At 46.6% G+C, this 25,082-nt stretch overlaps 1 protein-coding gene across 1 annotated transcript in view; it reads right to left on the reverse strand.

Moving 5' to 3' along the window:
- TppII (Tripeptidyl-peptidase II) overlaps positions 1-25,082 on the reverse strand; it is a 252,516-nt gene that overhangs the window by 189,472 nt on the left and 37,962 nt on the right. Inside the window, exons 4-6 of the mRNA XM_050186760.3 lie at positions 18,378-18,485; positions 10,002-10,135; positions 7,347-7,444 (exon numbers count right to left, since the gene is read on the reverse strand). Coding sequence (XP_050042717.1) covers positions 7,347-7,444; positions 10,002-10,135; positions 18,378-18,485 — 340 coding nt within the window. The remainder of the gene's footprint in view (positions 1-7,346; positions 7,445-10,001; positions 10,136-18,377; positions 18,486-25,082) is intronic.

Raw genomic sequence — 25,082 nt, forward strand, 5'->3', positions numbered from 1 at the left:
GGAACTCCTAGTACGTATTACAACATGCCACCATTCACTCGCAACCCTGTGGTAATTTCGTATGACAACTACAGTCAGACCTCAATATAATGAAGGTGTGCTTGCCGCGAAAAACTTTTTTAAATTGTGAATTTCGTTAATTTGAGGTTGTAAGTTTCAATAGTAAAAATTTTTTCCTAAGTTTCCTGGTGGATAGCATCTTCTCAGTGAGAACTTGTAAAGAAATTGCGACAAGGTCGAGCCATAATATCGTGACTATGAGCATGAGGGTGCAGGTCGCACCAGGAGCAATGCATAGGCAGGGCGCACTGTGTTTGAGATTTGCTAGTGCTGCATCGGACAGCGCCCCAAATCCTGGATGCCATGGCTGACCGTACTTGGTGCATGCCTCCAGATGGTGACAACAAGTTAAATATAAAAGTGTAAAAATATGCTGATACTTGTCCTGATAAAATAAAAATTTGCTGTTTCATCAGGAAGGCGGATCATTATTGGTGTCAGGCATCCTCAAGTAAGCAAGAACAGATCTCGCTCGATCCCCATGAAGATTCGCTGTCACAGCGCTAGTGAACACTTTGCCCCATGTCTCGAAAACTTGAGATTAAGCAAGCACACTATAAGCTGTTTCAGTAGTTTCTTGCAGCAACGCCAAGGCTGCACGACTTGCTAGCAGAGATTCTTGCACAGCGAGATGTGGTGCCACAGTTCGGAACCCAGTGCACAACTAAATGGCCTTGACGAGTGATCTTGTCAGCACGTGCGTATTTGGAAGCGTCTCGGCAGGTCACAGGGCGGTTTATTGCGCGATTCTGCTTCATTTTTAAACAAAATGTTTATTGATGCTCTATGATACTGAAAATAGTGTCCGCCACATGTTCGAATGAAAACATGCAAAAAAAAATAATGACACTAATGCAACGCTGCCATATAGATGTTAATTTGCATTTAAAGAACACAAACAATTCATTGCTTTGACAATGGGTGAATTCATGCATATGGTTGGCACAGCCACAACACCACAGAGAGCTCCTGCCTAGGTAGTGCTTAGTCCTTCGCAAAAATGGCATCCACAGACGTGCTTGGCTGCTACAGTAAAACCTCGTTAAACCGTACCAGCTTAAACAGTAGTTTCGTTTTAAAAGTAGTAAAGTCAAATCCCCGACTGAGCTGACGTTGAACATAATCCATTTTGTATCCACATAGACCGTACCAGCTTATTGCCTACATATCGGTTAACACGTAGTGTTTCCACTTTTCATTGCGAAATCACGGCGGCATGTTGACCCAGCAGAACAACGAGCCTCAGAGATCAGAACGGCCTCCAAGCACAAACGCAGAGAGCACTTGGAAAGGTGAAGCCAGATCAACATCAGCATCATTTCAGCACCATGCCAGAGTTGGAGCGTTGTGGCCCGTGTTGTGGTGTCGTGCAAGCTAAGACAAAAACCGGGTGCTCGGCATAGAAGAAAAACTGGACATCGTTCGTGCTGTTAAACGTAGTACGAAGAAGTCGGTGCTGGCACGCGAGAGGGATCTACCGGTTTGTGGCATTCAGAATGCGAAGAAGTTGGTTGGCAATGCTGCTGCAATCATGAAAATACGTCGGCTACGAGGTTCGGCTTTTCAAGATTCAACTTTTCGCCATCGTTGCCTCTGCTATTGCCAAAGTGTCGCCTAACGACAGTGATGAGGACGGCACGAAAAGCGACAGCACGGGCAATTCAGACCCAACAGTGGCAGATGCTGCGTGTTACGCCAGCCTCATGCAGGTGTTTGTTGAGAAGAGGGGGCTGGTAGAAAAGCTGGCTCATAGCTTGAGCGAGTTTGAGGCTGCCGTTCTGGCTGCTAGCACGCCACGGCATCAAATGGAAAAAACATATTTATTAGAATCTAGGCTGATAGTTTTTTTCAAATGATCACATACAAAACTTTAGGGTCGGCTTAGGTTCGAGGACTGTAGAAAACGCCCGTTTTTAACTGAAAATTATAAATATGGTGCATAGCTAGTGCTATCTAGAAAAGTCAGCATCGCAGCCACTACTAGCCGGGCCAGTAGCCAACTGAAGTACACGAGCAATGTCGCTTTGACCAGTGTCGTATCGGAGCTGGTTCTTTATTCTATGGTATCGGCATGCGGCGTGGCGTTTTCGTAATGGCACCAACTAGGCAATGCCACTATAGTGCCGCTTTCAAACAAAAAGTTGTGCTAGCCGCAGAGACATAGTAAGCCAGGCGGGACTTTCGCATCAATGAGAAGAACATCCGTCGTTGGAAGAGGCAATGGGAGATGCTTTTGCATGTGCCGCAACAAGCAGATGACAGCAATAAGGAATATAAGCACGCAATAACAGAGTGCTGTTCACCGAGATCATGCCGCATTTTGATGCGTGGGATGCCGCACTGTGTGCGCGTGCATAAGCGTGCGGACGTGAGCTTGCGTACGTCCGCAAGCTTACGTGTGAGGTGGACTATAGGGATGAGGCTAGCGGCAGTGACAACATAGAGTGAGCTCGGCATGTTAATATTAAATAAGTGCTGTTATCATTTTGTGAACGCTGTCTTCCCTTTTTTTGTTCGGCTTACACTAGAGGAAAGTCTTTCAAATTTTTTCTGACTTCGGACATTCAGGGGTCGGCTTAGAATCGGGGCTGGCCTAGATTCAAGTATATATAAGTACTTTTGCCGCGCAAAGTGAAATAATACTGCATGTTTTCTGCCCTTTCATCGCACTCTCTCATAGTTCCATTTGTGACAGGTAAGTGGGCAATCTCACGCTATTTCGGTTAAGCAGCACTACCGTTTAGTACGTACCTTTTCCGAGCTCCGGCCAACTACGGTTTAACGAGGTTTCAGGGTAACATTAGAAGCTGGTCTTTCACACGAAAGCAAAGAATAAGTTGGCACTGAACATGCTTGTAAAAGTGTGGAAGGAGTGCAATTCTAATTCTAATTCTAACAAATTCTAAATAAGAAAACAGCTCCACTTACGAATTTCAGTGAGCACACCTTGTACAAGTGGATGTTAGAAAAGGGATCAAGAAATGGTGTCAAGATCGTGTGCGACACACTCCTTATGAACCCTCCACTTCTGCCATCTCTGCAACCCTCCTTCCCCTATGTATCTTCAAATACAGTTAAGCCTCAATATGATGAACTTCAATATAACGAAATCCTCGACATAACGAAGTATTTAAGTTTTCATAATCTTTTGTCCATAGAGCACCATGTAATTAGAACCTCAATATATGATGAAGTGTGTTTGTATGAGATTTCAACACAATAAAATTTCACTTCCGCAGCAAAGGAACGCCGAGACAATAAATGGAAACTTCCGCGGGTGCAGATGGCCAAATGAACGAATTACAAGCGGCTGCTTGCAAACGCACCTCGCTAATTGCGCGAGGCAGGACAAGAGTGACCACCAAAGTGAAGCCGCATCATCATCATCATCATCATCATCATCATCATCATCATCATCCTATTTATGTTCACTGCAGGACAAAGGCCTCTCCCTGCGATCTCCAAGTACCCCTGTCTCGCGCCAACTGACTCCAACTAACACCCGCAAATTTCCTAATTTCGTCGCACCACTTAGTCTTCTACAGTCCTCTACTGCACTTCCCTTCTCTTGGTACCCATTCTGTTACCCTAATGGTCCAACGGTTATCTAATCTGCACATTACATGACCAGCCCAGTGCCATTTTTTTTTCTCTTGATGTCTATTAGAATATCGCCTATGCCCATTTGCTCTCTGATCCAAACCACTCTCTTTCGGTCTCTTAAATTTATGCCTAGCATTCTTCGTTCCATTGCTCTTTGTGCAGTCCTTAACTAGTTCTCAAGCTTCTTTGTCAGTTTCCAAGTCTCTGTCCCATATGTCAGCACCGGTAAAATGCACTGATTGTACACCTTCCTTTTCAATGATAATGGTAAGCTTCCAGTCAGGAGCTGACAATGTCTGCTGTGTGGGATCCAACCCAGTAGTGCAAGCGAAAGCATGGCTGGCTTCTCAATTTGTGTACTGCCTATGTGAAGATATCATCAACACGGCATGAAACCGTATCATTCGTCGTTGACTCCCACATTCAACGAAATGAATTGTTTTCTCATTCAAATTTGCTTTTTTTTTATTGCCCAACAATTTGGAAAGTTCTGCGACCCCTTTGCGAAAACAGAAAAATGGATTGGCAACTGTACTTATTTGCATAAAAGCTCAAATTTCAATGCAACAAAATTTCGATACAACGAACCGAACTGCCGGTTTTACCTGCCTCGCTATATCGAGTTTTAACTGTACGTCAGAGACGCATAATTTTTTGGTGACAAAGCAAATACAGAACAGATTTTCTAACACTACTTTCAGAACAGCAGATCTCACTGCACAGTTGCAGTTGTCGTAGATACTGTTGCCGCTTGCGCTGCAGTGCTTGCTGCTAGCAGACGGCAGAGCATGGATTGGCAACTTCAAAGGGTCGCTCACCCGGCCTGGACATATTAAGCTAATAAAAGCAGTGCGAAGTGCATAAAATGTGCACTATTGATCGTGTCTGGTGAGTATCACATCGCTACGCGCCGTGAAAAGAGCATAAATTTCAAACTGAATGCCGTTTGCCCTTCTCCTTGCAGGTGCCGCACTCCTAGCCAGAGAGTAGACATCAATCGCACAAGTGCACCTAGATACATGGCAGTGCTGTGACGTAACTCACAGTGACACATGACTTTGAGAATTTTTAAAGATAACATCCGTTATTTGTTTAATCTGTTGCTTCAATAGATTAATTAAAATTTAGAGAAATAATAAAACATAGAAACTGGATGTCTGCGTGTTTTTGTTTTACTTCGTAGCGCGGCAAGCGAGATATACTTCCGTTTCATCTGCTTGTTCCAATGTCGTGCAGCCACGTCCACAGAGAATGAAACTATCTCATTTTCTACTGTGTTCCAGCACCACAATCATGCTCTTTCATCCTCTCATGTCTGCCTCAGTGCTCGTGATTGTGGAAGTGATGTTCAGTAAAGTGTAAAGTTGGGCTAGTTGGTGAGTAATCATCATACCTTGCTGGTGAAGCAGCGCACTGACATGGACACAGTGAAGACACACAAGCAAAGACGACACTCGCTGCACTCGCAACTTGCGAGTTGCAAGTGCAGCGAGTGTCGTCTTTGCTTGTGTGTCTTCACTGTGTCCATGTAAGTGCGCTGCTTCACCAGCAAGGTATGATGTGGAAGTGATTATACTGCTAATCAGGTGTTCTCATGCAGAGCGTGCAAAATCATCCACAGCGCAAAACGAGACAAACGTAACAGCTCGCACAAGAGACCGTCACCGGAAGTGCACCGCTCAACAAAAAAGTGAGTGAAAAAAAAAGAAGGATGAAGGTGGGGACTCGTGATGCATTCGTCACACGATACTCTGGCACTAATGTGGGAGAACGAAGGCAAGTAATTTCACTTGCGGAGGCTAGACGGGGCAAGTGGAGAGAGCGTCTATGTTGGCGGTGATGCTCGCCTCCTGAAATCGTGGGTTTGCGGCACTTCAAATATTGCTTGCGGTAGAAGACTCTTTAGAGCTACTCAGAGCTCCCTAGAACGGAAGTTGTTACGCTCCGTAACAACTTCAAGCGACCAAACTTTGCCATCTGGCCTGTGAGGGGCCCTTTAGGATTTGTTCGCCCTCCTGATGGGTCGAAGAAGGCTGTAGTGTTCACTGTACTACACAGAACTAGTGATACAGAGTACAGAGGCTTGGGAACACAATGCGCATCAGGACACCAACCTTCTCGGTTTGGCCTTTGCACTTGCCGCTGATTATGCCCAAGCATGTGCCTTGCATATGGACAGTCTAGTGCACCCACGGAAAGCGCAGAGGAGGAGACGTGCATGCTAGAGGGTAGCTAGCCGCACGATTCCTTCGCCCCCCCCCCCCCCCCCGCTCCGTCCTCTCTATCGCGCGCTTGATCACGTTACTACACGTTCATCCGCTAGCCACCCCTCTTCCTTGCGCTGAGGGAATCGTCAGTTCTCATGTTTCCGAGCACTCCAACCTGGCACTTGCCCCAAGGTCCCTGAAAGTTATTTACCAACAAGAGAAATGGCGCAGCGGTGTTTTTTGTTACACCACATCCCGTTGCCCTGAGCTTGATGGTGTTTTTTGCGGTTCAGACTTTCAATGTGAATGGACACTTGCAGATAACTTTTGCATTGGCCGACATTTTTATAATCTTTTGCTAGATTTACCTGCCATACAGGCTCCAAGTACATGTTTAAAATGGTCAAAAAACTTTGTTAGATTGAAAGTGTGTCACGAAATCACTTCATTAAATCGTGAAAAGAAATACAGTGAACTCTCACTTGAGTGAACTTCAAGGGACTGAAGGAAATAGTTCACTTAACTGAAAGTTCACTAAACTGAATATTCACTAGACCAACATAAGGCACGGCATACAGAGTCAAAAGTTTGAAGTGCAATTCATGGAGCAAAAGACACTGCATTCATAGTGTTAGAAATGTGTGAAATGGAATTTGTACATATCAACAAGCACAAGGTTCATAACAGTTATAATGCTGCCTTTGTGTGCACACGCGGAACCAACGAGACTGGAAAGAAAGAGATGACGACCATGCCACGACTAGCCAGTCGGAAAAAAACACGCACCACGTGGTTTCTGGTGTGATAGATCGCCGCTCCCTTTTGGCGGCGTTGTAAGCGCCAGCGATGGTACTTTGTTCATCGCCTCCGAGATTACATGCTTGCTCGTTTTGTGTTCGGAGGCCATGCCTCGTTGCCGTTCATTTTCCGCGCCGCCGCTTTGCCCCAGGGGCTGTAGCGCCAGCGACGTTACATTGCCGCTGGAGCAGCTGTTTGATAAGGGCGGGCATCAGTTGCGCCAGCAGTGCAGGGCGCAAAACTTTGTTAAAAATAAGCCTTGGTCCTCTGAGCGAGTTCGTTTAACTGAAATATTGACTGTTCCTAAATTCGTTTAAGTGAAACATTTTTGCATAGAATCTATAAGAAAACTGCCGGGGATTTTTAAAAAATTCGTTATTCTGAAATATTCGATAAACCGACGTTCGTACAACTGAGAGTTTACTGTACACAGTGTTCGATGGAACCAAGATCGGGAAATAAAAATAGTTCGTTACATAGAGAATTTCGTTAAATCGAGGTTCGTTTTATCGAGGTTTGACTGTATCAGCATTTGCACATTTGCTCATGTTCACAGCAATATGCATCTTACTGCAGAGAGGAACACTGTGAATGCGACACGTAGAGAGTAACAACCACCGCTGCAGTGCCAAGCCAACCAAGCCCTGCAATGCACGGTGCCTCGAGGATGACATGTACCTTCCTTGGTGAGGGTGGCAAACTGAAGCGTCTCACTGTAGTTGCCCAGCAGGGCACAGCTCGCCAGGTCCCCCCGCTCTGAAGTATCTACAGCTGCCCTGCGCACAGAAGACATGGCATATACTGTAGTGCCAAGGTTGAGTGCACATTACACAAAAACTGAATACTGCTCATTATGTGAAATTTCATCAGTGTCATCAACCTAGTTGCAGTTTAACACTTACCAGTCCGTGCCTATAGCCATTGATATCCCGTTATCGATGGTTTCAACTTCAAATTTTGCCGTGCTCAGGACGCTTTCGGACAGCTAACATAATCCAGCGCATAAAAAAGCAACTATTTTTTTAGTTGCGCTTTTTTGTTTCTTTTTTCACCATGGGGAATTTTTAAAGCGCCTTTTAGTTGGGCGTGATGTGCATACATAGCTTCCAACATGACATTGACGTCGTGCGCAGATGCCCTTCGGAAACGGCGAATTTCAATGGACAGGGTGTCTACCAAGTTGACATTTACAAATTCGCTGAGTTTTCCAGGTTTTCCCTGAGTGCCGTTGGAAAATTTCCTGAGTGATACAGAACTATGTTTTATGTCAACACGAGCTGAAACCATATCGCCCGATGCTGTCACTCTCTAGTAAGCATACGACAAATTTGAAGAAAAACGACTTAGTCCAATTTGAATACTAAGGAGTAGTGTTTATGTTATTCAAAAAGAGAATAGAAGGGAGGGGTTAGTAAAAGGCACAGCAAATAAAATTTATTCGAAAAAAATTGCAAATCAAGTCGGACATTCTCAAATACGTATAAAAAGGAGATGCATACAGAAGCAAATATTTTCGAATATGAGCTATTTCTATCAACTGATAGCAAGCTCATTGGTACAAGGCCCAAACTTTGTCACAGTTGAGATTCTCTCTCAACAGCTCGTAACTCAACCTCAACTGTCCTGACATACTCCCAGCCTGCGCACAACGCCTCAGTGTTGCGTTTTGCGGCTTTGAAGAGTTTATTTTGGTTTGTATAAAGTACACCTGCATCTCGGCATCAGCCAACAGTTTTTTGAGCTCAAGCTCCTTCAAATCGGCGGCAGCATGCTTCCTTTCCCGTTCATTCCTCAATGCGTAGGTCCTTTCTGTTCTTGTCCTCCTTCCGCCACTCGTTCGCCGCACAGACCACCTGAAGCATCTTCTTGGTCAGTTGCACAATCCATGTCCGATTTTTTAAACTCCCTAGGGGCCGCGAAAGCGTCAGTAAAATCGGGCAGTTGGAAAAAATAAATGCATGTCATTTACTGCCCTTAAGGGCTCAAACCACCACAGGCACATTCGGAAACGCTCTGAAGGCCTGCCCGTACACGTATTAGGCATATCTGTGCCCGTACTGCGACAGGAAATACCGGGTGCACGCGTGTATAATTAAGGAATGCCTACTGTGTCCCATGGCAATAACCCCATCCCACGCTTGTTATACTTCACTGCAATACTTTTTCATATGCTTCACCAAGTAACATTTGTGTACGGAGGCGAAGCTGACTTTCGGGAACCGGCATTATGCAACGCCACCGTGCTTTCTTAGCTTCTAAACCAATCGCGAGGGCCACAAAGGTGGAGTCCATGCCATTGCTGACAGCAGCGAATTGTTTCAATAAAAAACACGGTATCCAATGGCACGAAGCATCATAGCGAACATCGAAGCAGCTCGGCCTAGCGTTGCCAATATGGTGGCAACGGCTGCCTGCGGATCTACGTGCGAGAGCGCCGGTTCGAGGCGGCAAGGTAATCAAAATGGCAGCGGTGGTGGCTTTCATTAACGCCATATCGGACCTGCGGTCACGGCAAAACCTCCGGAAAATCGGACGGCGAAGAGTTCTTACGTCCGAAATTTCAGACGTTCTGATACATTGACTCTATGGGGTACGTGGTGGTGCCGCGAAGTCGTCCAAATTATCGGGAATCCGGAAAGTCAGTCATTGACTGTGCACTGGCAGCTCCTCCAGCCGACGATAGGGCATCAAAGACGATTCATTACGATTCCTGTTTGTTACGTGAGCCAGAATTACCTCGACTTTCGACCCTTTCAATAAAATTACAGCTAATTTTCCCTGATAGAAGCACGAATTCCCCGAGTTTTCCCTGAGTTTTTCCAGACTACTCAAAATCCCTGAGATTTCCCGGTTGGTAGACACCCTCATGGATTCTGAAGAGTTTGCGTCAAAATTGCGCCAAAATCGATTGTAATTTGAATATACGAAAAAACATAATTCTCTTACGCAGAAACTCAAGCAAACCCCTTTTCCACCATTTCTACTATTCACAAACTGGCCACGGTGTCGGCCATTTGCGTGCAAATCTTGGAGGGCACAGAGCGGTGTGCCAGGCTCCTTGCAACACCTCCAAATAGCACTCGCCTCCACCACATCACGGCTCACGCAAGGGGCCGCGTTTCTACAAGAAAGCCCATCATCGCGCATAGCGTTCAGCGCCAGTGTTTCCCAGTAAACATTACGGTTACATAAGCTGCAGTTTCCGGGAAGCATGAGAAACAGACAGGCATCTTTGAACGCTATAGCGTTCCAATCTTAAAGGCGAAGCTTGAGCGTCCTCGAAATTTTACAATAACTAAAATAAACAATGAATTAATGTTGAAGGGAAGGCACCTCCACGTGGCCCCATCGTGGAAGACAACACAGTCGTACACAGGCCCCTGGTCCTCAAACTTCTTCTCCAGGCTCGCCAACACCTCCACCTGAGCTTCTCGTTCCTCACGTTCTAGCCGTTGCTCCAGGCTCAGCTGCAGAAGACACGGAAAACATGTCAAACAAGGAAAGTTCTCTGCTTCCGCGAGACTAGCCGAGTGAACATGTCTGCCCTGAAAAAAAATGAACGTGCCTGCACCATGGGTGGCCTGTGCATTTATTCCGAACAATTTAACCTCACAAAAAGCCCAATGTATCATGCTCATTACACTGAGTTTTGATATCTTAAAATTCTGAGTGAATCACACGAGACTTAACAAAATGTTCATAACAACATCTTTTAGCTAGTTTCGTTGTGGATAGTTCAGCAAACCCATCACATTTTTTAGTCAAGTGAAATTCATTGTACTTTTGTTTTTTTGGTATGAATGTATCTGGTAGCCAGAAACAAAGGTGAGCAAGTTCTTTTAATTTTCCTAGACATGAAAGGGTCTCTGGGCTTTGTGGGATTAAAATAAGATTGTCTATTTATTGATACCCTGTTTCAGCTGAAATTTCACAGGAGGATTACATCTTTTTGATCTGCATTGTTCAATCAAGCACTTCACATTTTGTATGCCTAGTTTGTCCAGAAAAAAAGTTATATGAGTTCCATCATATTGCCACCGACCATTGACCCCTTTGCTTCCGCTGCGACGAACCAGGCCACATTGCCCGCTACTGCCCCCATCTAGACCCTGGAGTCCGCCCCTTTTCGCCAGCCGCTTCCGTTCACTTCTACGACCGTCGCGCCCCGTGCAGTGATCAGCTGTCGACCAGCCAGGCAGCTTCACCCATCATCGCTGGCAGTCCCCGTCACCTGTGCGTTACACTTCCCCAAACCGCCAGAGTTTCACCACTGACGTCGGCAGGGGTGGTCGCTCCCCTAGTCCGCGCCGGGGAAACAGCAGCGACCTCAGTAGGCGGGGGGGAGGGGGGGGAGGTTGCCCTGTGTCGAGACGCCAAAAATACCCCCCACGCTCCCCGCAAAGACGACATGACGACGACGAATGCTAACGCCGACAAAGACAACATGACGACGACTACTCACACTGACGACATTGCCCATGCCGATCCCAGCATTCTGGTAGATGGACATCACATCACCGCACTTGTTGACACTGGCGCAGACTTCTCGATTATGCAGCGACAGCTGGCCAACCAAATTAGGAAAGTGAAGACGCCGTGGACAGGGCCCTACATCAGAAGTGCCGGGGGTCAGCTAATGACACCAATGGGAACATGCACCGGCCAAATCCACATTGGTAACTCTAGCTTCATTGCCACTTTCGTCATTCTTCCCGACTGCTGCAAAAACCTTATCTTGGGGATGGATTTTCTGCAATATCACGGCGCAGTCATAAACATTCCAGCACGTCTGGCAACATTTTCTGCCAGTCCATACGGTGACACGATGAATGACGGGCAACATGAGCGTTTGCGAATCGCCGACGATGTGACCGTTCAGCCGCGATCCTGCCGCCTTGTATCTGTATCATGCAAGAACTTACCACGGGGATGTGATTGAGGAGCAAATTGTAGCACTACTGCTCATGCAAGGCGTTTCCATTGCTAGAGGCGTACTCGACATGACTCATGGGCATGCGGAAGTTCTTTTAACGAACTTCAGTAACGAACGTCGTCACATCCAGAAGGGTACTGCAATTGCTTACTGTGACGACATCACCCACATGAAAGATTGTTTCGCTCTACAAGAAACGATTGTGCCACCCTTGCCACCTTTGTCTGTCAATGTTAGCTCCACCCTGTCGCCTTCCGAGCGCCAGCGTCTATTGGAGCTGATATACCAGTTCGAAGATTGCTTTTCGACTATGTCAAAGGTCCCACAAACACCACTGACCAAGCACCGTATCATCACGGATGATACTACACGGCTGATTCGACAAAATCCCTATCATGAAGCCCCAAAGGAATGCGAAGAGATTCAAAAGCAAGTGCAGAAGATGCTCGAGGATGGTGCGATACAGCCTTCCAAAAGTCCCTGCGCGTCACCCGTGGTATTAGTACAAAGAAAGATAGCAGTTTGCGATTCTGCATCAATTAGCGCAAATTAAACCAGGTCACGAAGGAAGATGTCAACCTGCTGCCACGCATCGACGATTCGCCGGACAGGCTGTGGCATGCACATTACTTTTCACCAATGGACCTATGAAGCGGTTATTGGCAGATCGAGGTCGATGAGAGAAGTTGTGAGAAAACTGCCTTCGTTACCCCCGACGGGCTTTACGAATTTAAGGTACTTCCTTTCAGTTTGTGCTCAGCGCCTGCCACTTTTCAGCGTCGAATAAACACCATACTATCAGGCCTGAAGTGGCAAAGATGTTTGGTCTATCTAGACAACGTCATAGTGTTCTCAGCTACATTTGAGGAGCATCTAAGCCGGTTACTCCCTGTTCTCCAAGCTATACGCTCGGCTGGCCTAACGTTAAAGCCCAAGAAGTGTCATTTTGGTTTTAGTGAACTGCGTTTCCTCGGCCACGTCGTCAGTCACGAGGGTGTACGACCTGATCCAGCGAAAATACACACTGTGGCAAAGTTGCCCACACCATCCGACAAGAAGGCAGTGAGACGCTTCTTGGGACTGTGTGCCTATTACCGACGCTTTATTGCAGATTCTTCATGTATTGCTGCACCGTTAACACGCCTGATGTGCGACGATGTTCCCTTTCTGTGGAGGCAAAATGAGCATGTAGCATTTAGCGAACTACGCCAACGCCTGCAAATGCGTCCTGTTCTTACGCACTTCCACCAGCATGGTTCTACAGCACTTCACACTGATGGGAGCAATGTTGGTCTGGGTGCCGTAATCATGCAGCGGCAAGACGGCTCCGAAAAAGTAATCGCCTAGGCTAACTGAACTGTCTCTCGTACGGAGGTAACTACTCAACTACCGAGAAGGAATGCCTCGCCATGGTGTGGGCAGTTATCAAATTTCGCCCGTATTTGTACGGCTGTTCATTCAAGGTTGTCAGCGATGATCATTCTCTTTGTCGGCTGACTAACTTGAAAGATCCATCTGGCTGTCTGGTGCGCTGGAATCTTAGGCTTCAGGAGTTTGACATGACCATCATTTACAAGTCAGGAAAGAGGCACACCGACGCCGACTGCCTCTCGTGGTCACCCGTCGAGTCTACAAGTAACGATGACGTGGACGTGGATGCAGCATTTCTGGGCGTCGTCGATGCCGTCACTATTTCACAGGAGCAGCGCCACGACCCAGAGCTGCTCCCACTCATTAATTTCTTGGGAGGCTGAAGTAAAGACGTTCCGCGACTGTACGCCAAGGGATTACCGTCGTTTTATCTCCGGAGCAAAGTTCCCTATAAGAAGAACTTTTCTGAAAGTGGCAGCATGTACCTGCTTGTCGTACCGGCATCACTTCGAAAAGAATTACTTAAAAGCATGCCACGATGAATCCACCGCAGGTCATCTAGGCTACACGAGAACATTGTCCCGACTCCAATGGAACTACTAATGGTTGAAGCTACCCGCTGCTGTAAAGCGGCAAGTACAAGCATGTGTGGACTGCCAAAGCGCCTCTCGACAAGCCCGCAGGTCTCTTACATCCGGTCGAAGTACCAGGCCAGCCATTCGCCCAAGTTGTAATGGATTTCCTGGGCCCTTTTCTAACTTCTACAGCTGGCAACAGATGGATCACTGTTGCCACCGATTACCTGACGCGCTAAGCGGAGACGAAAGCTACCCAGTGGGGCACAGCAGCCGAAGCAGCTCATTTTTTCATCGAACACATTGTCCTTAGGCACGGCACCCCAAATGTAGTCATCACAGACAGGGGAACTGCCTTCACTGCCGAACTTCTTGACTCGCTTCTCAGACTCAGTGGTACAAGCCACAGGAAAACAACTGCTTATCATCCCCAGACGAACGGACTAACTGAGCGTCTTAATAAGACCCTCGCGGACATGCTTCGCATGTATGTCGACGTAGAACATAAGAACTAGGATCAGATTTTGCTTTACACTACCTTTGCCTAAAAAAACACTCGACAAGAAACTACTAGAATCACACCATTCAACTTGGTCTCTAGTCGCAAAGCCACGACAACGCTGGATGCCAAGCTGCCGCACGAGTTTGACGACCTACCTATCGATGTTGACAAATTTACTCAGCACGCCGAAGAAGCCAGACAGCTTGCCCGCATGCGTATCTGCATTCAGCAAGACTGAGATTCAAAACGGTACGATCTTCAAGACAGGTCCATTTTCTACACTCCCAGTGACCAAGTATGGGTCTGGATACCCATACGCCATCATGGTCGGGCCGTACAGAGTGATCCGCCGCCTGAGCAACGTGAATTACGAGGTCATTCCCAACAGTGACAATAGCTCCAGTTGCCGCAAGCACTTACCCGAAGTGGTACTACTTGTGGTACGGATGAAGCCGTACCCGTTCCCCTAACTTTTGCTTCTTTTTTATTTTTGTTCTCGTTTTTTTTTGTGTGTGTGTGTGTGACTCTGTCCTATTGTACTCTGTCCCATTGTCTCGTTGTCCCGCTTAAATTGCACGTCAGGACGACGCTTCCTTGGGAGGGACGCAAATGCCGTGCCAGTACTCCGATGAAGAAGAGGACAACGCGTGTAGGCATGAGCATTTTTGTCAAGGCCAGTGAAGGAAAGTCGCAGTTGCACTCGGTATTAAAAAGGCGACCCGCCACTGTGCCTCTTGAATAGCACTCTACGACCCCCGTTTTTGACATTGCGACAATATGCAGACCTCACGATTGAAAATGTGAGCTGCTTCAGAGACATGATCTGCTTTTGCCAGCATGGGGAACTAATAGCAAAGGCAAACAACAAATGTGTGCAGTACTATTTTATCGGGCAATGCTGACCAAGAATTACAATTTTGTTAAGTGATTCTAGGATTTTACGTGCTAAAACCACAATAACATTATGATGCATATCCTAGCAGGGGGCTCTGGATTCATTTTGAGCCCCTGTAGTTCTTTAACATGCGCCCAATGAACAGTACAGATATTTTTGCATTTCGCCCCCATTGAATTGCATCCACCGCAGCCGGGATTGATCTCGCATTCTTGGGCTCACCAGTACAACACCAAAGCCACTATGCCCCCATGGCAGGCTACAACCCACTTTCTATACAATAATTTCTGCAATAACGAAGTAGTGGTAAACGTAATATCAAGTCCATGAAACAAGAGCACAGGCTTGCAGACTTGCACAAATCCTCAAGAGAGAGTTCAAAGATTGGGACCACTCTAGAGACACATTGTCATTCAAACACTGATCACATGCTGGACAAAGTCACAATTCATGCTGTAAATTACTGCACTATCAGCTACATACAGTTCATTAATTCAACTCCATTTAATTCAATTTTTAGCGTAATTTGATCCTAGCCAAGGGTCCTGGCTGGTGCCCAAGCATTTCTATGGACCCAAACTTTCATTATTTCAATCCTAAAATTAGCCTTTGCTGGATAATTCGAACTTGATTAGCCAGCACACACCTGACCTTATGGTGACCCAGATAGCGACCCCTTTAGTGGCAGCATCTGGCACAGCGGAGCTTAGGGGACAGTGAATGCGTTGAGCACACACTACGTCTCATCGAAAACGCCCATTTTCAGACTGCCCTAAGAATATTTTCAAGCAATAACCGTAGCTCACGATGTTCGTTTACGGTATTTACCAGATTCTAATGTGCTCTTATTTTAATATTTTTTTAAAGAACATAGGGCCTAAAGTTGCCTGGGCAGTGCAGTCAAACACAAAACCGAGACCGCTTTTGCATATGCTTTGCTGCATAACACACATATAATTCGGCGAAGCTGACTGCCATTGTGCAATAATTTTTCCTGCTAGAAAAACCGGGTGCACATTCAATTTGTACATTGTCTAGGAGCTTTAATGCCATTTCTATGTTAGTTTTCTACTTTGGACACATAGACAATTGGCATGCGTTTAATTCGTGCACATACTGAGAAATGAACCAATGTTTTTTTTTCTGTGTCTTGCTTAATTCGACACAATGGATAACAATTCGATCGATTTCATCGGTCCCGTCAGGGTTGAATTTAACGGAAGTCGGCTGCATTAGAAGAAAGGGAGATTTAAAAAAATTAAATTATGGGGTTTTACGTGCCAAAACCACTTTCTGATTATGAGGCACGCCGTAGTGGAGGACTTCGGAAATTTCGACCACCTGGGGATCTTTAACGTGCACCTAAATCTAAGTACATGGGTGTTTTCGCATTTCGCCCCCATCGAAATGCGGCCACCGTGGCCGGGATTCGATCCTGCGACCTCGTGCTCAGCAGCCCAACACCATAGCCACTGAGCAACCACGGCGCGTAGAAGAAAGGGAGAAGTATTGCACTTGAGCAACGAGCACCTGATGCCGCAAAGTAATGCAATTGTTTACTGTGCCTGAATAAGCAGTCTATTTTACTATAGAATTTTCATTTGTATTAAGGACTAAGCGTAGTTACTATAGTTTCCAAATCAGATCAGTGCCTGAATGTGTATCAGCAATATTGTTGCTAGTCAAGGTTAAAAAAAACACTGCAGCAAGCAAGGTACAGTTGACCACAAAAGTTTACTGACTACAGGACCTGAGAAAATGCTGAATATCATCGAACCCTCAGCACGAAGTTTACAAATTTACAGCTCTGCATCAAGAACAGATATCGCGGTTTTGTAAAAAGCATCCATTAGATCATTGAAAGCAGACAAATTCGATATGTCATTTTGCATCTTACGTGAATTTGTTACGTTGTTTACAAGGGTTCTGCAAAAGCTGTATTTCCATATTACTAAAGTTTCTGATATTCATGTGTAACCTATCAATCTTGTCCACTTTAGATGTGCTATTAGATGCATTTCACAGAATTGTATTATCATTTTTCGTTGTTGAGTTACAGAGTTGTAAACTCGATAGTTTCATTTTCTGAAATTTTTTTATTTTTGCCAATTTTTAATAAAAAATTGACGATCTAACTCAAAAGTTCGAAACCAACAGTCACAAGATTTTAAGTTTTTGTTCGAAATGCAACAAACCTCGTCAAATTTGGTGCGGTGGTTGCCGAGAAAAACGAATTCTCCTTTTACATGTATTTAGATAGGAGCACACGAGCTAAAGCTTCCTCTTAAACTTTAATGTCATTTGCGGGGTGCCAGACAGACATGCTTAGCGGCATTAAAGCTTAATAGCATTCGCGACGGAATGCGTTCTCGTAACTCACTTGGCCATCAAATGTGTATGCTCGTTTCCAATGTCTCCACATTCCGACGAGACTAAACGAATTCTTAGTGAAGAACAATTAATATATTCTTCACTTTCTTTTAAAAAGAGCTCTTTTTTCGCAGTGTAGTGCGCTCTTACAATTATTACAACTCACTTGACCAGCAAATGCGTATTCTCATTTCCAATTTCCCCGCCAAGGCCGTGGTGACAACATTCTGATGATATTAAGCTTGTAGATAAAAACAGCTAATATATCCCTCACTTTTTTGAAAAGGAGCTCTTTATTTATAGAGGTCAACAGGCGATACTGTCGCTACACACGACTACAGCACTAATTGTAAGCACGTTAGCCGGAAGCTGTTTGATTGCATGGTGGTGACTCTTTGCCTTGTTGGCCTCACACTGAAGCCTTCAAATTTCTCGACGATGTTTGGCTCGAAGAAGCACATATGCCGCAACAAACTGAAACACATGGTCAAAGTCTTCAGGATCGCTGCTTGAATGCTTTGAAATTGTGAGTGCCATTTTTCACATTTTAATGCTTTCGCTACGCTATGGATTGGCCATTCAGCTAGTGTCGGCTTCAAACAGTTTATAGCTGGGTGCAACAATGACATTCCTGAAGTAAGTTACATAAAATATGCCCATTACGGTTTTTCATGCCATTTCTTAGACATCTGCGCTCTAAATAACTGTTTTTATTGTATTACAATTGGCAAGCAAACTTACCTGTTTCACAGCAGCTATCGCCATCATGACGTTTCATGTCATTAAGTATGCGCGTGTAGCAGCGACTGAAATATAAGAAACTTAAGGTCTTACACTTTCAATGGCATTAACCTCACCCGTGTGGTACAGGCATCAATTTCAGAAATATCACTAACCAGTCGTACTACTCACTAAAGACATTACAACAGTATTTCTATAACCCCAACTATATTATATGCAACAGAGCTCGTGGAAGGCCTTGAGGACGTGCAACAGCAGCAGGTAACCCTGGTGCACAAGTGCCACCCAGTTGCTCACCCAAGCGGCTGCTGCATGCACACACCTGTGAAGTATTGGTGCCCTGGCTCCCTTCCAGCTCCTGCAAGTTCTTGGAAGCCTTGGCTTGAGCTGGACCATGGGCCGGGGACCACTCACGCTCCTTATATGCCTTCTGCACATGACAAGAGTTTGTGAGAAGCCACCTCTACTTGCACATCATCCCGAATACGAGCAAGTTGCTAACACATAATTCAGGCATTAGTAGCAACACTATCACAGGAGCAGGCTCAACTAGAGAGATGAGCACATTTTGCAGGAATAGATAAATGGGTGGTTATCTCTGTAAGCAAGGCATCAACATGGCGTTGAGACTGTGCTGGAGTATTAGAAGGGGTTGCAGAAGTGCTCTGACATACAGCATGATTTTTGCTCTTCTCCTTAGTTACTAGCCTCCACTAAGCAGAGGGTACACAGGCTGCATTTGTCTGTTAGAAACAAGCTTGATGTGGTTTAATGTGACAATGTAAGTGCAAGAGTTTACCAGTCGTGGAACAGCCATTTCACATTTTAGCACAGGTCCCGGCACAGGCAAACCGCCAATTTGGCGCAGCCGCAAGCACTTTTGGCGCAGGGCCCAATGCACGTGTGCTTATCATATTGTCAGTTTACCTCGAGATGGCTGCCACTGCCGCCGCAGCTGCAGCGCCACTTACACGGTGGTGGGGAGGCAAGCTCCTTATTGTTCCTGAGCTCACCGGACCGGTTGGTCACGTGGGTCGTCAGAGCGTGACGAGGGACGAGCTAGCTATGGCAAGCGAGCAGAGTAGTTTGCAAGACGGAGCGGCTTGGTCGTGCACCGAGAGCCAGCTGAAGATGTGGTCGGCAGGCTGAAACCCCCAGGCCAGAGTCTTCGCCGGTAGATCGACAGATGGTGCAAGTCCATCAAGATTTTTGGCAGAGAGGTACCAGCAGCCCGACGCTCTTCAGATCGGGATCTCGGCGAGCATGCCACAGATAAGCCTCGTGTTCCAACCTGCTATCAGAACTTTCCACTGGACTCTTCTTTCTTTTAATCACGCTTCATCTTTCATTTCCTTATTCATGGCGTGTTAATTTTTGTATGTTCTGCTAGTGTAGTGTTTGCCACTTTTATTGTCGCGTGTATTTTTCATTTGCACCGCATATTTTAAAAATTATTTCGCAAGCGTTAGAAATTCCCACGTGGGGGGCTTGTGTTGCGCGTCACGTCAGACAAAGTTGCGTGTGACCCGCACGCCTTCTGCGAAGCTTGGCCCCATCTGCTCACAGTTTGCTTATTCTTTCTTTTTGATCATGTCGCTGGCATGACTTTATTTTATTAAACTGGGTGTTTCTTTTTAGGCCGCCTCCTGTCTCATGCCTCTGGTCCATGGTCGATCAGGCATGGACCTTATTGCCATCAGCAGTCGAACCATCCATAAATGCACGCGGGGTGGGTCTGTTGATGCCCTACCCCTTCCGGTTCGGAGAGTGCAAGTAGTCCTACCCCAATCTTTGACACATATACCATGCAAATTTTAACCGATACAGTGAATATGTTGTGAAGATGGATTGGTGCAAGGCTTACCCTGCAAGCGCAGTCAGGAAAGGACACAACGCTCCACCACACCGCGATGTACAAAGGGCACTATGGCCGGGTTCGTCGATACAACGCAGAGAAGGCACCACAGACAGATAGTCAACAAACACAGGTTTGTTAACCCAGGATGCAACACAGTGCGACATGGCTTGCGGGCAAAGGCTCACCGATCAAGTGTGCATTCCATGACATCATGCAATATACTCATGTCATGCCATGCACATTAGGGAGTTTTCAAATAGGGGGCCGCAAAGATTCTGTGGCAAAAAAAATCTTTAATAGCATCAGCGCAACTGCACATGCGCAAGACACAAATAGGGTTCTGCATTCGTGTCGGCGACGCTATTTCACCAAAGTAGCATAGCGGCCCAAGCTTAACGCAAAAGTCTTGCATCAACAAACATGGCAGCACCCATCAAAGTGCCGGCTCTCGCGGTGTACCACATTCGATCTCATTTGCTAACACCATTCTTAACCATGCATCACATGCGATTCTGATTGCAGCGGCTCTTTTGCAAAGCCTCACTATCAGCCATAAACATTGAGAAAGCTTTAATTCTAAAATGTGACATCCTCCTCCTGCAAACTCCACGGTACCATACAGGTGGGTTTGACGAACACCGAAATAAAGCGCCAGCAAAACAGTACAGCAGCTCTACACTGTACGTCCGTCAGAAAAATTCGCAAATTACGAACCATAAAGTTTCAGACTATATAGTGAGAACCTCTATAGACGGGCCTCTGCTTCCTTCCATGATGATGATGATAGTGTACTGTTGGTTTTGATTTCAGTTTTGCTAGCTGTGAAGTATCAATGGAAGGAGGCTTTCGCTCTTATATATCCTTTGGCACAGGCTCAGTGCAATTTTCTGCTAAAATGTCGTTTGGGCGCAGAATGGCCCAAAGAACTCACTCGGCACAGCTGTTCCCCCACTGGTAAATGCATTGAAGCTACTTATCGACAGCAGCTCCTAAGTCGAGTCAGTGCTAGTTAACCTGCTGACAAAAATTGTGTTTCGTTATATCTTGGCAACTGCTGTTGGCTTTATGGAATAAAAACTGATAATTTATTTTCGCTGAAAATGTTTGACTGCTTGCTGCACGGACAAGAGGGTTAAGTTAGAGAACACTGTGCTTGCCTGCTCTGGGTTAGACATTGCAAGTCACTTACGAGCTTCACAAAGTGCAGAAACCAATTGAAGGAGCATTGTACTAGTACAGAAAGCACTGCAGATGCTGCTTTCTTCGCATTGTCTACTACGGCACCATGCGAATTTTATGTTAGGCAGGGAAATGTTGTGTGTTGCCAAAAAAAAAAAAGACCTGCTGTCAGTTCTTTATTGAATATTCATCTGCAATGTGCAATGTTTGCGGTTGTTAACTGAGGACTAAGCAGAGGAGCAGATTTTGTTGAGAACAAGCGAATTTGCTTTCGCGTCGTCATGCTGCCGCTGTGCAATGCGTACGCAAGGGCTTAAGTCAGCGCTTACCAAGCCATGCAGTCCAGTGTTCCCGCAAAGTTATGTTTCCCCTAAGCAACACCAATTCTTCTAGAGTAGGAAATGCCCGCAGACCCTTGACCAATGGCTTACAACTTTTGGAAGATCGTCTTCCTGTAATAGGCATTCTGCAGAACTAGGAAGTCAAGGAGTATACAAAAACGTTGACCAAACTAATCTGTTTGTACCTTATTGACAAGTGCACAAGACATTCATGGATCAAGATAACTTAGCTGTAAGAAAGTGATCAGTGTTTCAAGACAGCTTGAGAAAGCAGCATTTCTAAACCTGTCACTTTAATGTATTAAAATAATTTGGATTGTTAAATTTTTGTGCCAGTATTTAAGATAAATCCCGCAACATAATATAATAAGAGTTGAAGTAGATGAATTGAAAGCACTGTTTTGCAGAAATAGCGCTGAAATTTGTTCCTGTGTAATGAAGCAGACGTGCCCCTGTGTATGTGCCGACTGAAGAGGAAGACGAAGGACCATGCCGTGATCGCGAGCAAGCCCCATGCTACACACAGCTCTTGCAATGCCTTTACCTAGCGTTCCACAACGTTGTGAACGACAATATACTTAGTCGCATTTGGTGGAGGTTGCTGAGATCCTTCGCCTCGTCCTGGAGCTGCGCACTCGAACCCTGCCTACAAGATCGGCCTGCACTATGCCTGATACCACCACCTCGTTGCCTGCACCACCGGCTGCCAATGTCATCTGTGCCAGCGTCCCTCGTCAACACGACCCACCCATCTTTAGCGGGACCACCGAACACGACGTTGAAGACTGGTTGTCATCGTACGAACATGTAATTGCCCATAACAAATGGGATGACCTGTCTAAGCTGACCCACGTACCTTTCTACTTCGCCAATGAAGCCAAACTTTGGTTCTTCAACCACGAATCCAACTTTACAAGCTGGTCCGCATTTAAAACTCTTTTTGCCGAAGTGTTTGATCGCCCAGCTGTGCGTAAGCTATGCGCTGAACAGCACCTACGCCAGCGCACAAAGCAGCCTGGAGAGACATTCCCCAGCTACATCGAGGATGTTCTCGATTTGTGCAAGCGGGTAAATCCCAGCATGTCAGAGGATGACAAGATCAAACATATCCTCAAGGGCATCGAGGACGGCGCATTCCAGATGCTGCTGGCCAAAAGCCCAAATAGCGTATCCGTCCTCATTAACCTCTGCCAGAACTTTGACGAGCTGCGCCGCCAACGTTCCATCGCCCGCCAGAACATTCAGAACGCCGATTCCGTCTCGAACATCGCACTTTCTCTCGACATGACCAACTCGACCCTCTCACAGCAAATCAAAGATTTTATTCATGAAGAGGTGGCCAGGCAGCTCTCGCTGCTGCCTCACAGCGATGCACCTATGGCAGCTTTGCCTCCAATGCTGCAGCAAGCCATCCGGACTCAGATATCCGAAGCGCTTCCTGCAGCTTCTACGACCCTCCCACCCAATCCTATGAGTGTGCCTCTGTCCCATACCGACTTTGCCACTTATCCTACGTCGCTCCTGCTCAGTTATGCAGCCGTGATTGCACGGCCACCTGCGCCGACAGCTTCCTTTTCATCGCCCGTGCATCTGGCTTCATTTTCAGTTGTCCGAACGTCACCAGTTTTTTCGTCCCACCGAGATGTGGCGCACTCTTGACAACCAGCCTATCTGCTTCGCCTGCGGCATTGCTGGCCACGTGGCGTGCTTTTGTCGCTGCCGCGCCCCAACTACGCATACCACCTTTGAGACGCCCAGCTACGCACCACAATATGCTGCCACGCCTCCATTTTCACTGCGACGTCTTGACACTGATCGCCGGTCAGAAACTCTGCGTTCCCCTTCCCCTCGTCGGCGTTTGATTTCGCCCCTGCGTCGTCGAGCTCCCACTGAAGAGGGAAACTGACTGGTGCAGTTCCTGAGGCAAAAACTGCAAATACATTGACGTTTTCAAGACCTCATTCTTCGCCGCAAGATGTCATTACCATTTTTGTAGAGGAAGTACCCGCAGTGGCACTAGTCGATACCGGCGCAGCCGTTTCCGTCATTCACAAGAACCTTTGTCGCAAATTACGAAAAGTGACTACAGCTGCCTCTGGCCTGGTGCTTGCCACTGCCAGTGCGCAGCGAATTCACCCTTCAGCTGTATGCACGGCCTGTGTCATCATCAACGACGTTCTCTACATAATCAAGTGCTTCGTGCTACCATCGTGCTCTCACGACCTCATCCTTGGTTGGGATTTCCTGTCACGTATCATGCTGTCATTGACTGTTCGCGTGCAGAAGTGTCGCTTTTACCACTATGTGAATCCCTGCTTACCAGCTCTCATCACTTTGCCGACAAGCTCAATGTCTGATGTCGTCTGATGCCGCATCTGACGCCACTGTAGTGTTCACGCTGTCTGATTTGTTTGCTCAGTGCAAAGGCATTGTTCTTCCGTGTGCCGTGCTTACTATAACATCTAGGTCAACTGGGATTCTGGTCACTAACTACTACCAGTACCCGATCAGCGTGGAGAGACCGTAGGATACTTCCAGGCGGTCGACTATGTTGACGATCTCGATGTTCCTACCGACTCCGTCACGTTGACGCCATCGCTTCGGTCTCAGACTCGTCAACTTCAGTGGGTTTTGACAACGCCATCGACCCTGCTCTTTCCCCATCTCATCGCTGCCAACTTCTCGCTCTCCTTCACAAGTTTCTCGCTTCTTTCGCCTGTCATCAGACGTCATTGGGCCGTGCCACCGGTGTTTCTCACACCATCGACACCGGTTCCCACTCCCCCTTGCGACAGCACCCGTATCGTGTCTCCGCTGAAGAGCGCCGAATCATCACAGAGCAAGTGGACGATATGCTCAAACGTAGAGTCATCCGTCTCTCTCAAAGTCCTCGGTCTTCATCTGTCATATTGGCAAGAAAAAAAGATGGCTCCATTCGCTTTTGTGTCGACTACAGATGCCTAAACAAGATAACGAGAAAAGACGTTTATCCATTGTCTCGGATCTCAACTGTTTACAAGGCGCAGAATATTTCAGTTCCTTGGATCTGTGCTCCGGGTACTGGAAAGTTCCAATGGCCGAGCCCGACCGTCCGAAAACCGCATTCGTTATACCCAATGGCCTCTACGAGTTTAACATCATGCCCTTCGGGCTGTGCAACGCGCCTGCTACTTTTGAGCATATGATCAACACTATCCTTCGCGGCCACAAATGGAAGACCTGTTTATGTTACCTCGACGACATTGTCGTCTTCTCAACCGATTTTCCGACACAAGTCGCTCGCGTGCATGAGATTCTGACCTGTCTCGCATCTGCGGGCTTACAGCTAAACCTCAAAAAGTGCCGTTTTGCTGCGAGCAAGCTAACCATCTTGGGTCACGTTATCTCAAAAGACGGAGTCCTCCCAGACCCAGACAAGCTTCGTGCCGTTGCAGACTTCCCAAAGCCCACGTCTATCAAAACCCTGAGAAGTTTTATCGGCTTATGTTCCTATTTTCGTCGCTTCGTACACAATTTCACATCCATCATGGCGCCCTTGACAAGTTTACTTTCCGCCAGTAACGGCATAGCAACGTGGTCACCTGAATGTGATGCAGCATTTCAGCAGTTACGCCACTTGTTGACCTCACCACTGATTCTTCGCCACTAC

Source organism: Dermacentor andersoni, chromosome 2, assembly GCF_023375885.2.
Source record: "Dermacentor andersoni chromosome 2, qqDerAnde1_hic_scaffold, whole genome shotgun sequence".
NCBI lineage: Eukaryota > Metazoa > Arthropoda > Arachnida > Ixodida > Ixodidae > Dermacentor > Dermacentor andersoni.